The 12,228-nt window shown below is 39.0% G+C and overlaps 1 protein-coding gene across 1 annotated transcript in view; it reads left to right on the forward strand.

Annotated features, from left to right (window-relative positions):
• Window positions 1–12,228, forward strand: part of LOC144067368 (uncharacterized) — a 155,556-nt gene that overhangs the window by 16,289 nt on the left and 127,039 nt on the right. Inside the window, exons 8-9 of the mRNA XM_077591071.1 lie at window positions 3,532–3,651; window positions 12,104–12,204. Of these exons, the coding sequence (XP_077447197.1) occupies window positions 3,605–3,651; window positions 12,104–12,204 (148 nt within the window). The 5' untranslated portion in view covers window positions 3,532–3,604. The remainder of the gene's footprint in view (window positions 1–3,531; window positions 3,652–12,103; window positions 12,205–12,228) is intronic.

Consider the following 12,228-nt stretch of genomic DNA (forward strand, 5'->3'; position numbering starts at 1 on the left):
TATTTAACTAATTCCCTGCCATTAACAGCAGACAACTTTCGGTTGATGGACACATTTGTTCATCCGACCCTCCAATCGGAAATGAATTGGGCGTCTCAAGCACCCAATGGATGAATGAAATTCATTTTTCAGTCCGGTTTTTATAGTGGCCGATTTTACATATCTCGTTTCAAAGATTCCGTGCAGAATCCGGTGAAGCTAACGTCGCATGTCTGAAATGAGCTCACGGCGGCCAATAAGTATATTGCGAGGAAAGAGAAGAATAAACAGGATGGAAGTAGGCCGCCGCCACTTGTGGGGTCCGTCTCCCGCGTGCAGCACCTGGCATGGGTCAGTCGGCGCCGAACTCAAGTCCACAGAATCCGGACCGAATTCCAATTCTCTTGCGTGTGCGGCCGACGAAGCCCCCCCGGAATTCCCGGCCGGTCGCAAAAGTCGAGCTATCCGACAAACAAACGGCGTGGCCATTTTATTGACAGTTGAGCTTCCCATCACGTGATCGGCCGGGACAAGTCGTCGCCCGGCGGAAGGCGGTGGAATGTTTCACGAGACCACCTGGGAGGGCTCGGCGGGAAGCGGCGAAAGATGACATAACTGAGACTGGCGTGCTACGTTAGCCGCCGAAGTCTCCTTAGGGAAGATTACTGGGACAGGAAGTTATGCTCGCAGACACCTGTTAGGAATTGGAAAAGAGTGGGTTCTTCTCAGAAGAGAAACATTCCCAAGCGCCAGATCAAATGTTGGATCGTCACCACACAAGAAGAAGATTTGGTTTCAAAAAGTTGATGAGCTTTTAAGCTAAGGGTGGGAAACTCAGCCGTGTTATGCTTTGCTTCGGGGCGGCCCTGATTCATTTTTGATAGTCGGTTCAAATCTGTAAATGTTATGTTAACAGATTGAACGGTTAGTTTGTTCTTGGTTTCAAATAAAAAAAATGGTATGACTTGTATATATTTTTTCTCGTCGTCATTGTGCATTGTTTGCCTGGTGCGTCTTATACTCGGGTGCGACTTATAGTCTGAAAAATACGGTATTATTTTTTTCTTTATTAAAAAACAGTAAAAAATCTCTAAATTTATTGTATTTATTTTTTTAAAATCAGTAAATATTCCCTTTGAGATTTTATTGGGAATTTTTACTTGATTTGACTTTTACTTATTATTTTATTTATTATGTTTTCCTAGTTTCGTCTTATACTCAGGTGCGATTGAAAAATACGATTTTTTTCTTTATATAAAAAAACAGTAAAAAAAATCTCAAAATGTATTGTATTTATTTTTTTAAAATCAGTAAATATTCCATTTAGCTTTTATTGGGAACTTTGACTAAAATAGGCCAAAATCAAAATGTTATTTTAAAAAAATGTTTTCTATTTTATTTGACGTTTTTACGTATTTATATTTTTTTAGGTTATAAAAAAAAATACTAGGGGAAAAGAAAAATTATTTTGCTTTACCGAAAAAACTAGTAAAAATTCTCCTTTTATTTTGAAGGGGAAAACAGTAAATAATCTGATTTCTGCCATCGTTGATGACTCCAGAAATGTTTTCAAAAAGTTAATTAAGCGAAAAATCTCAATTATCTTTTGAGTTTTTCATTTAAGACATTTCATGTCTAGTTTAGAACGGCCACGCGTGCGTGCACGACGACGCAACATCGCTGTGCGGTGACCCGAGACGAGAAGAACCACCTGGAAGTACTTGTCCGCAGGTTAGAGGTTAATGCCATCGGATCTGACTGACAACGTCTGTACTCGCGCAAAGTGGAAGAAGCGGGAAAAAGTCGGCCTTCAAAGGGAATTTAAAAAGCAAATATTGGTTGGGCGTCACGTATGGACGTTCCTCGACACGTTGCGAGACGGAGGCCGTGTAAAGCCAGACGGCGGGCGGGCGGGCGGTCCGGTGGTCCGGTCCACGTTGAGATCAGGCCCAGATGAAGAATGCGGATAAGCCTGTCAGAAAATGGCAGATAAGAAATGTCCTGATTTCAATCGTGGCTTTGGCCTCTTCCAGCACGTGCGCACAAGGAATTGTTTTCTTCCTCCAAAATCAGGATTTCACTTTGTCACTATTCCTTTGTTTGACTCATTTGCAAGTTCGGGTAGTAGTAATTTACATTCTATCTTTTTCCATACTTTTTCTTCTTCATACATCAGATATCAATATTTTATTTGTTGTTGCTCTATATTTTGTTGCTATTTATTCTACTTTAATTTTGATTTTCCTATATCATTTGCTATCATAATGCACCTGTGTATATATTTTCAGTATTGTTTTATGTATTTTTATCGTATAACTCTCCCAGTTCAAATGGATTGGATGTCTATGGCTGTTTATGGCTTTCATCAATTCAGATTTCATTTTGCTATTTTAGTCTTAAAAGTTTGTGTTATTGTTAGTTTTTCAAATTATGTACAGGATTTTTTTTAAGAATTTTTTTTTTTGTAAAACCAATCTCCCCATTTCGGCTCTAATCCGGATCGTCTCGGCCACTGGTAGCAGATGAAAACGTCATCATCGATTGCTAATGTTGTCATAATATGCGTCTGGTCCACCTTTTCACTCTATAAATATAGTGTGTCAGCAAGCAATGTACCCAGACAGTCACCGACATCTACAAAATCTTAATTTTAGTGCATACAAAAAGCCAATTTGAGACTTTTAAGTCCGCCCAATGTGAGTCAACATATTTTTCTCGCTTAATAATGGGAATTACAATCATTAATGCGGGGAACAATTGGCCAAGGATGACCGGTATGAAATTATTCATGGGCAAAATCTCCGAAAGTCCTACTGTTTTTATTTTTTATCCATCCATTTTTCACCCCTTCCAAATAAATCTTAAATCCAGCGCATTCCCGGCAGTAAATTCTATCTTAAAAGCTCGGTCTCCCTCAGTCACGTTCTATCTCGTTAAAATAACAAACAAACCGCCAAGATAATCCTTCCCTGTTTTGTCCCTTTCCAGTTCTAGAGACTGGCATTCAGCCCCCCCCCCCCTCAAAGGGCAGCCCCTCCCCTCGATAAAAGGGGTCATCGAGATCGAGATGGCTCGGAAAATCTTGCGTCTTTTCGCCTCCCAAAACGCACACGCGTCGCCCTATCTGCGCTTTTGTGGCAAATGAGCACAAGCCGGGGATATTGACACTGATTGGCAGACACGTCTGCAATTGGGCTTTGCTGTTTTTCCAACCCGATAAAAAAAGTCCAACTTGGCCACGCGGCAAAATGGAAGGACACAACAGCGATGGGCAGGATGTTCTCCACTAAATAAATACGTACGCAGCGAGGGTTTGATAAATGGGTCACGGGGCATTTTTTTCCCTTTTAAAGAATGTCCAAATAATATATAATGAACCTAATGTGTAAAAGGTTAAGTGAAGGTTGGATTGAAAGAGTTCAGGCAGTCATATGATTAAAGAATATGCGCTTGGATTGAATTCCAAAGGGTAAAAATAATGCAATTTGACAAAAAAATGCATGTATTTATTTTCTAAAACATTTAAGAAATCTCTGCTTTGATTACTTTCAGCTCGACATGTTAAAAACGAAGAAGGCAGAATGGAAAGGGCCATCAAATCAGAACGATTGACTTTTTGGCCACCATGGACAGCGATCGACGTCCAATTCATTTGAAGGGAACGTTTCTGAGGTAAGATGTATTATATTTATAATCAAAATCGTGTTTCCTCTGGTGATGGTCATCATCTCTTATATGCGAGCATTGACAAAAATAGGCTATCAAATCCAATCTGCTAAATTCAAACAAAAAGGTGAAACTGTCTGAGGTGAGAATTCATTCGTTGTTGTGACAAAAAGAGGTTTAATCAAAAAAGATATTACATTTTAGGTGTCATATTTGAAAAAGGTAGCCCAAAAATGTGTTAGCAAATCATATCAAGTCAACGACTGCCATCATCAATGATGGACATTCATTCATTTTCATGCTAGTTATCCTCACAAGGGTTCAATTTGTTTAAACGTGAAACTTTCGGAGGTGATATACTATTAATATTAATCAAAAACTATCTAGATGGCGCGATGGCATTTCTGATTTTTTTTAAAAATCTTATGAATGAACCATTATAAATCAGTTTTCTGTGCTGAAACCCAACATAACCTTATTATTTATTATTATCAAGTCAATATTATGCATCATTTATCATGTTTATTTTTCCACGGATTCTAATTTCAGCGACTTGTAGCAATAAAACCCGTGTCAGCTAACGATTTAACGACAAAACATTGACTCCAAAAAATGATGATTGCATTTCTCCGATTCTATTCTCATTATATTTGACTATTATGGAACAAGCCGCTCGGTGTTTACAAGCTAACCAGCAACAACAGTCTCATTTCATATCTCCGCCAAAGTCTACGACGTCGAACGTTCAATATTTCGCGCACCCAAACAAGCGTGACGCACGCGATCCCCTTGTTTTTTTTTCCAATTCCAGACAAAAACATAACGATAGCTCATTCCCGTATCGTCGTCGGCGGCCGGCTTCACGTCAAAGAGCGTCGGGGTCACACCTGCGCTACTGTAACATCTGCCAGGGTGCAGGTGGTACAGTAAAAGCTTGACAGCTGCGCTGCGCGTTAAAGGAGCAACGCTAACGTCACAGACTTTGCGTGGAAGATAAGCGGGTTAACCCGCCCGTGGCCAATGAGGCCCATAGACCAGCTATTTGCACTGAAATGATGACAAGCCTTTATATCAATTGATAGCAATTAAACTAATAATACACAGTATAACTTTCAAGTTTGTTTCAATTTCCGGCCAAAATCACTTAAGTCAAATCAATATATAGTGGTACCTCGACATACGATCGTAATCCGTTCCGAGACTGAGATGGTATGTCGAGCTTTTCGTAACTCGAGCGAACGTTTCCCATTGAAATGAACTGAAAACAAATGAATTCGTTCCAACCCTCTGAAAAAACACCCAAAACAGGATATTGGATTGGAAAAAATGTTTTATTTCTTCTAATTCGCCATCTATTAACAAAGTAACACATAATTAGTGGTTTAATAGTGATAAAATGTGTTTAATAGATGTAAAATTAGACGCATTTCGCGGAGGGGAGAGACAACGACACACACGGAGGCGAGGGGGGGGCTTTTCGGGGGGACTTTATCCACGGCAGTCGTAAACGAACAAACAAATTTAAATTAACTTGGATAAATATATACAGACACACTCAAACATACATTTAATGAAACTTTACACAAAACTGAATTCTAGTTTTGTCTTTTGTTACCTTCGTTCTTGCCGGGTTAGCGGTTTGCCACGCCTCCACCCTCACGTTCGCTATCGATGGACTGTTTGCTGTTGTATTGCCTTCAAAATATTCCGAAAATGATGCACACAAATGTCCTCACAATAGGATAACGCACCACCACTTGCCAACGAGAAATAGTCTTGAAAGAACGATCGTGGGAGCTTCTTTACTTAGAAAGAATAACAGGAAATGCAATAGCTGAGCTTTCCACGTATTGATTGTGGGTAATTGTGGGTTTTATTCTGAGAAAGGGTGCCATTGCCTATGGGTGTTGTGTGCACGAGTATACTTGATTACCCAGAAAGCCCTCTTTTTGCCCGCGCATGCGCGTTGTGCATTTCCTGGTCGAAACTCGTCTGAATAAATGGTTCAGTCCTCGTAGATATAGTAGTTATACACGAAAGAGATGCGGCGAAAAAAGACAGTGCGCTACAATGATAAACAGCCTCTCATGTCATGGCCACCTGGCTTCGTCGCATCTCGAAATTTTAATCGTATCGCGATCGAATTATTCGATCGAAATTTTCGTTGTACCACGAGCATGTTGTATGACGAGGTACCACTGTATAATAATGGACATCATAATAGGGCTGAAAATATGAAGTCATTGATTGATATTGACGGCGATAGACGTCTAATCTATTTTACCTGGAGGTCATTGACTCATTTCAAAATAAAATAGAAAGGTGGAAATTCAACTAAATAAAGACAAATGATTAGATTCTTACTATACTTTATTTTCGAAGACCACATTAGAAAGCATCATTTCATTTTAAGCCTCCAATAAAGGCAATAACTCCCAATCCCATGCTTTTATCTTTGCCTCTCTCAATAAAATTTGTTCCAAGCCCATTTAAAACCATTCCAAACAACAAACGAAAAGTTTTGCTGGAAAATAAACGGCGTTAGTAAAAAGGAAATAACAGGGCACGTGTGTCGGCTTTTTATTAGACATCTAATTACACACAACATGAAAAACTATCTTATGTAACTGTTCTACTGTAAAAAAAAAAAAAGAAACAAGTTTAGTTACCTCGTGTAAAATGAGTTGTTCAAAGGTCACTTTGGGTGACCCTTGTTTGGGTTAAACGTAGTCGACTGCGATTATCGTCAGCTGAATCACAAACTGTTGACAGAGTTGAACTTTTGTTCAAAAAATGCAGCTCGGTTATGTCGCAGGTGCTCGCAATCTTGTTTTGTTTGCAGCGATAGCGGCTTGCGAGAAGGGCGAAGCGACATTAGCCCGTTAGCTTAGCCGCGACGTGCACTGTTTCCATCGCGGGCCGAGCGAGTCGCTGATGGATCAGATTGGACGGCACGATAATATAACGTGTAAACTTGCGCGTGTGTGCGGGTTGAGATGGAAGCTGCCTTCGCTTGTTGTGACACGCCAAATCATTTCTAGTTGGACAACTTTCACCTTTTCCACATCCGAGCAACCGCATTGTAACAAACGCGGCTCAATTTACAGCGCAGGTGTCGAACTCATCCTTGCCAAGTCCATTTATTTTTAATTTGGTTTTTCTTCTTCTTCACTCATTGACTCTTATAGATGGTGATAAATGTCCAATTGGACTTTTATCACCGTCAGTGGCAGCCTTTGACTTTGTGATAAATATTCTCCTAGATGTTTTTTCAATTTGAGTAAATCTGTACAAATTCAGATAATTTTAGTTTAAACATCTTTTAATTAAAAAAGGTAAGAAACTACATTATTAAATATAAAATTATAAAATAAAAAGTCAAATTATATATATATATATATATATATATATATATATAATTTGACTTTTTATTTTATGTATGTATATATATGTATGTATATATACATGTATGTATGTGTATATATACATGTATGTATGTATGTGTATATATACATGTATGTATGTGTATATATACATGTATGTATATATATACATGTATGTATGTATGTATACATATATACATACATGTGTGTATATATATACACACATGTATGTATATATATGTACATATGTAGATTATATGTATATATATTATATGTATGTATATATATATATGTATATATATATATATTATATGTATGTATATATGTATATCTATATATATATGTATGTGTGTATGTTACGAGTTGTATGTACGAGAAAATGCACGGACCGCCACTGATATATATATGCATACATACAAACATATGTTTTTTTATTTATTTATATTTTTCATTTAAAAAATTATTTCAATATTCAAATATTCCCAGATTCATTAAGTACTTGATTTATTTAGGAATAAAGCAGGGGAGGCCAACATGTGGCTCTCGAGCCACATGCGGCTCTTTGCTTCTTATCATATTTTGTACATATACTGTGGCTCTTTGCCTGGTTTCATCTTTTTCTTCATTTTATTGTAACTTAAAACACCCTCAAATTCTTTAAAAACAAATAATACATTATATTTAAAAAAAATAATTTGGCAGATTGGATCTTCTTATGCTGATTCTAATGTAAGGTGTGGCTCTTTTGACTCTTGCAGTATAAAATTTGACTCTTTGGACAAAAGAAACATTCATTCAAATTTAGCGTCAAAACATGCAATCTTTTACAAAGATTGACTTGGCCTTTCGGACCTCGACTTTGTCACCAAAGATTTACGCTATCCAAACTTCCTTTTTTGGTGGTCACGGTTCACTTTTTCCACCTGCTAATCACTCCCGTTGGGGGACACGCGGGGGCCTCTGTGGCGATTGGGAAATGGCTCCTGGTGGAAATATGCCTGGAATGTGTTACAAAAACGCACAAATGTTCCATCAACAAGAGCCAAAAAGACAACCGCTCGCTCGCTCGCTCGCTCGCTAATCTTATCGAGGAAGCCACCGGAAGCGGCGCTCGTGGTCAAGCCTGGCTTATCCAGCTCGCCCTTTTTCTCCTCTTGTTTACAATTTGGCTTTGGAGATGCGTAACCATCAGACGTGCAACCAAAAAGTAACGCGTTGCCTTTTTAGGGAAGGAGTCGCGTTTCGGCGCTTGTCGCGGCACGCCGTGCGCGTTGGCGATCAAATATTCGTGCCCTCAAGTGAGTGCTCCTTGTATGCTTGGATTAGAAAATAGCTTGCTATTTTTTAATAGTTTTGTTCGCCGATAGCTGAAAACTACGGATAACCAACTCTGTTTTGTGTGCCAGATAACGCAAGAACAAATAAGCGGGTTATTTGTAAATGTGCAGGATATGCCGGTGATATGAAATGGAAGAGGCGATTACATTTTGGCGGGGTGAGGTCAAAGGTCACAGAGGTCAGGAAAGGAATTTCCCGCTCACTCGCTTATTTTTGGGGGGACTTGTAGTATTTTATATCAATTATTTTGGGGTTATAAATGTGTCGAAATGTTGAGGGTCATAATTGGATTATTTTAACAATAATTAGAAAAATATTTTTTCTTTAAAATAAGGTTTTAATTTAAATGAATCCAAACATAAACATGCATTGATTTTTTCCGGGCTTATCCCCGCTAACTGTGAACTAATTTTGTCATTGCCAGCCCTCCCAGTTTAAAAGGCTTGGGCGTCCAATCCCATCATCACATTTGACAAAGTCGCCGCTCGGCCCTTTAAGAGCGCGTCCCGATTCTTTTAGCTTGGACGCTTGTCTTAATATTTAGTCTGATAGTGTGACAATCCGCTGGATTGATGAGGTGCCGAAGCCCTAAAGGCCATTTCTTTCACAAGGCTTTATTTTTGCAATGACATAATACTAAACAATGTAGCATTTTTGAAATAACTCCACGACAAAAGCAATCGCGCGAATTCCAATACGGTGCGCAACAGTCGTTGGATTCACTTAACCTGACGTTGAGAAATACTTGAAGCAAGCTTTAACCTGATTAAAATGCTTTATTTTGCCAGCCGGGCAAAACAGATTGGACGCCTGACGCCGTCAATGGCAGATAAAGTATGTGTCCGTCGCTAGGAAATTAATTGGATGTCTATTGTTGTCAGTGGCAGACAATGACTGACAATTCTAGCCTTTATTGTCATTATACAAGATTTATTTCAATATATTTTTATATTTTTAGCCTATTTAAAGGCCATAACTCGTGTATTTTTAGTTTTTATTTCAGCCATTTTTGTTATTAGGAAGATATTATTCATTTTTAAGGTTATTATGGTCAATGGTTAGCATGGCTGCTTTGCATTTTCTGTGATCAATCAAGGGTTCATTCCCCGTGGGTTCCGATTCTGTGTGGGTTTTCTGCGGGTATGCGTCCCCAAAAACACGCATGGTAGGCTTTTTGAACACTCAAAATTTCCCCTCGATAGTGGCAAGGGTGTCAGACTCGGTTGGTTCGCGGGCCGCTTTAACGTCAACTTGATTTCACGTGGGCCGGACCATTTTAGATATAATATTTTGATTGTTTTTTTTATAAATGGATTAAAAGAACTGGATTAAAAGCCCTAAATATTCCGTTTTTCATAGATCTAAAACAATGTTTATTTTAGCTTTTTTTATATATATTTTTAGATTTTACAAAATGATTTTTGAAGTAAAAACACAGAAAAAAATGGATTAAAAAATGACAATTATTGATTTAAAAGGGGGAAAATCAGGAAATTTAATATACATCTATACTCTTCATTTTAATTTCATCCTAAAACAGAAAGTCGGCACTCATGATTTAATTTCCCGGGCCACAAAAATGATGTGGCGGGCCAGATTTGGCCCCCGGGCCGCCACTTTGACACATGTGTTAGGGTAAGCGGCACGGAAAATGAATGAATGAATGAAAGGATTTTTACCTGTATTTTTCAATGGAATTTTTCAATGTTCAATTTTTTTAATTAATACTATATTTCTGCACTAACGATTTCCTCCCATGCTTTATGTATATATTTGTTAAGTGTGAATTCAGGAAAGATCATTTTCAGTTCATTTTTGTACAAAAAAAAGGGCTGGCTCTAGAGGTGACTGTGTAGTTCCCTTTAAAAAGAAGGCTAAATTAGCCAAATCATTTTTTTTTTCCAGTTACTGGCTTTCGCCAACATGAAATGGAAACTCAGGTGTGTCGAACGTCAGCCCCGCCCCGCCCCGGACCTTCCCTTTCTATTGTCGTCGTGTCGAATGCTCGCCGAGCGGAGGAGATTCCTGGCCGCCGCGTAATGGGCCATTATGCCGACTCGCACGCTATTCACTAGACTAATGACTTGTGTCAAAAGGCAGCGGCTCGTGGGACTTGCTCGCATTCAAGTCCGTGGTTCAGAAGGCCAGCGCCATTGTGTCGCGTCACCGGCCTGCCTGCGTGCGTGCGTGCGTGCGTGCGTGCGTGCGTGCGTGCTAAACGTTAGGAAAGGTGGGATGTTGGGTTGAAGGTTTCAAATTTCCGGAGCTGGGGTCGGCGTTTCAAACGAGAGTTGAAAACAGACCCCTGTTAAAACAAGTTAGACACAAAGAGCCACAAAAAATTTAACTGCGGGAGTCAAATAGCTGCAAAAATCCAATCTGCCCAATTATTTTTTTAAGTAAAATAATTGATGATTTGTTTTGATGAATTTCAGTGTGTTTTAGGAGAGAGGAAAAATAAGAGAAACATGAAATGAGGGAATTAGCCATGGGAAATACAAAATGTGATAAGACGCAAAGAACACAAAAAAATCATTTTGGCCCGGAGCCGCATGGGGCTCGAGAGCTGCTTTAAAAGAAGGGTCAGTGTTTCAAATGAGAGTTTAAAAGGAGAGTTTAAAATGAGTTAGCCTTTCAAATTAGGGTTTAAAATGAGAGTTAGCTTTCAAATGAGAGTTTAAAATGAGAGTTAGCCTTTCAAATGAGGGTTTAAAATGAGAGTTAGCTTTCAAATGAGAGTTTAAAATGAGAGTTAGCCTTTCAAATGAGAGCATTTCAAAACCCAGATTAGAGTTTTAAATTTGCTTTTCCACCTAGAATTACGGTATTTATTGGGCTTTTAAATACTTGTATTGAAGAAGGGTTTCAAATGAAGCATTCAAACTGGTGTTTGGCTTTCAAATAGGCTTTGAAATGAAAGTCAAGTTCTCTCAATGGCCTTTAAAAGGCAGCTTAAGCTTCAATGAAGGCTTTTAAATGCGGGTTAAAGTCACCATAAACAACAACGATAAACGCCTTTATTCCGTTGCAGGCACGCAGTGTCAACTGGCTGTGTAAATAATATTTTTCGCCCTTATATAACTTTCTCTCTCCGACATGTCCGAACTGTTTTACCATGCCAGGTTCACCTGGCCCTTGTTGTTCATGTTAATAGGACACAGTACGAGTATTTATCTGTCGGAGCCCGAGGCGCTCCGAGTCATTTTGCCAGACGGGCTGCAGGCTTCAAACTTTTCCACCAATTTGCACCGGCTCGCGGCTCGCGGCCCGCTGCCAACGCAAACACTTTTAGGGATGATGAGTAATGGGATGGACGAGCCGTCGCGCCGCCGTTTGAAGCCGACCCAACAACGACGTGTCCCGCATTCATTTTTACGACCGTGTTTATTTGGACTTTTTTTCGGTTCCTGAATTTATTGAAGCGAATCTCGTCGCGGGTTTGGAAAATTGATGCGTGATTGACAGGTCAATTAAAAACGGGGACCATATTGAGGATGATGATGATGATGTTGATGATGAAACACATTCCGAGAAGCAAAAAAATGTTCATTAAGGAATGTTCTTGTATACATTTTTTAAATGTTTCCATTTGGACAAGCACAAAGACATTTTTTACAGTCAAAAACACCTTTTATACTTCAACTTTTGACCATAAGTGTTTTCTCAAGGATGACATATTATTTATGTAAGTTAATTATTACAAATTTCTCATGTGAATTGTTCTATTTAATCCATAGGCCGCCATTGACGGCGATTGGGCGAAGCTACCGGCGACCATTCACAGTCCAAACGGATTGGACGTCTTTTCTCCATCAATGGCAGCAAATGAGTCAACAAGGTGATCTTTTTATTTATTTTTTTA

The sequence above is a fragment of the Stigmatopora argus genome, chromosome 21 (genome assembly GCF_051989625.1).
Source record: "Stigmatopora argus isolate UIUO_Sarg chromosome 21, RoL_Sarg_1.0, whole genome shotgun sequence".
NCBI classification, from domain to species: domain Eukaryota; kingdom Metazoa; phylum Chordata; class Actinopteri; order Syngnathiformes; family Syngnathidae; genus Stigmatopora; species Stigmatopora argus.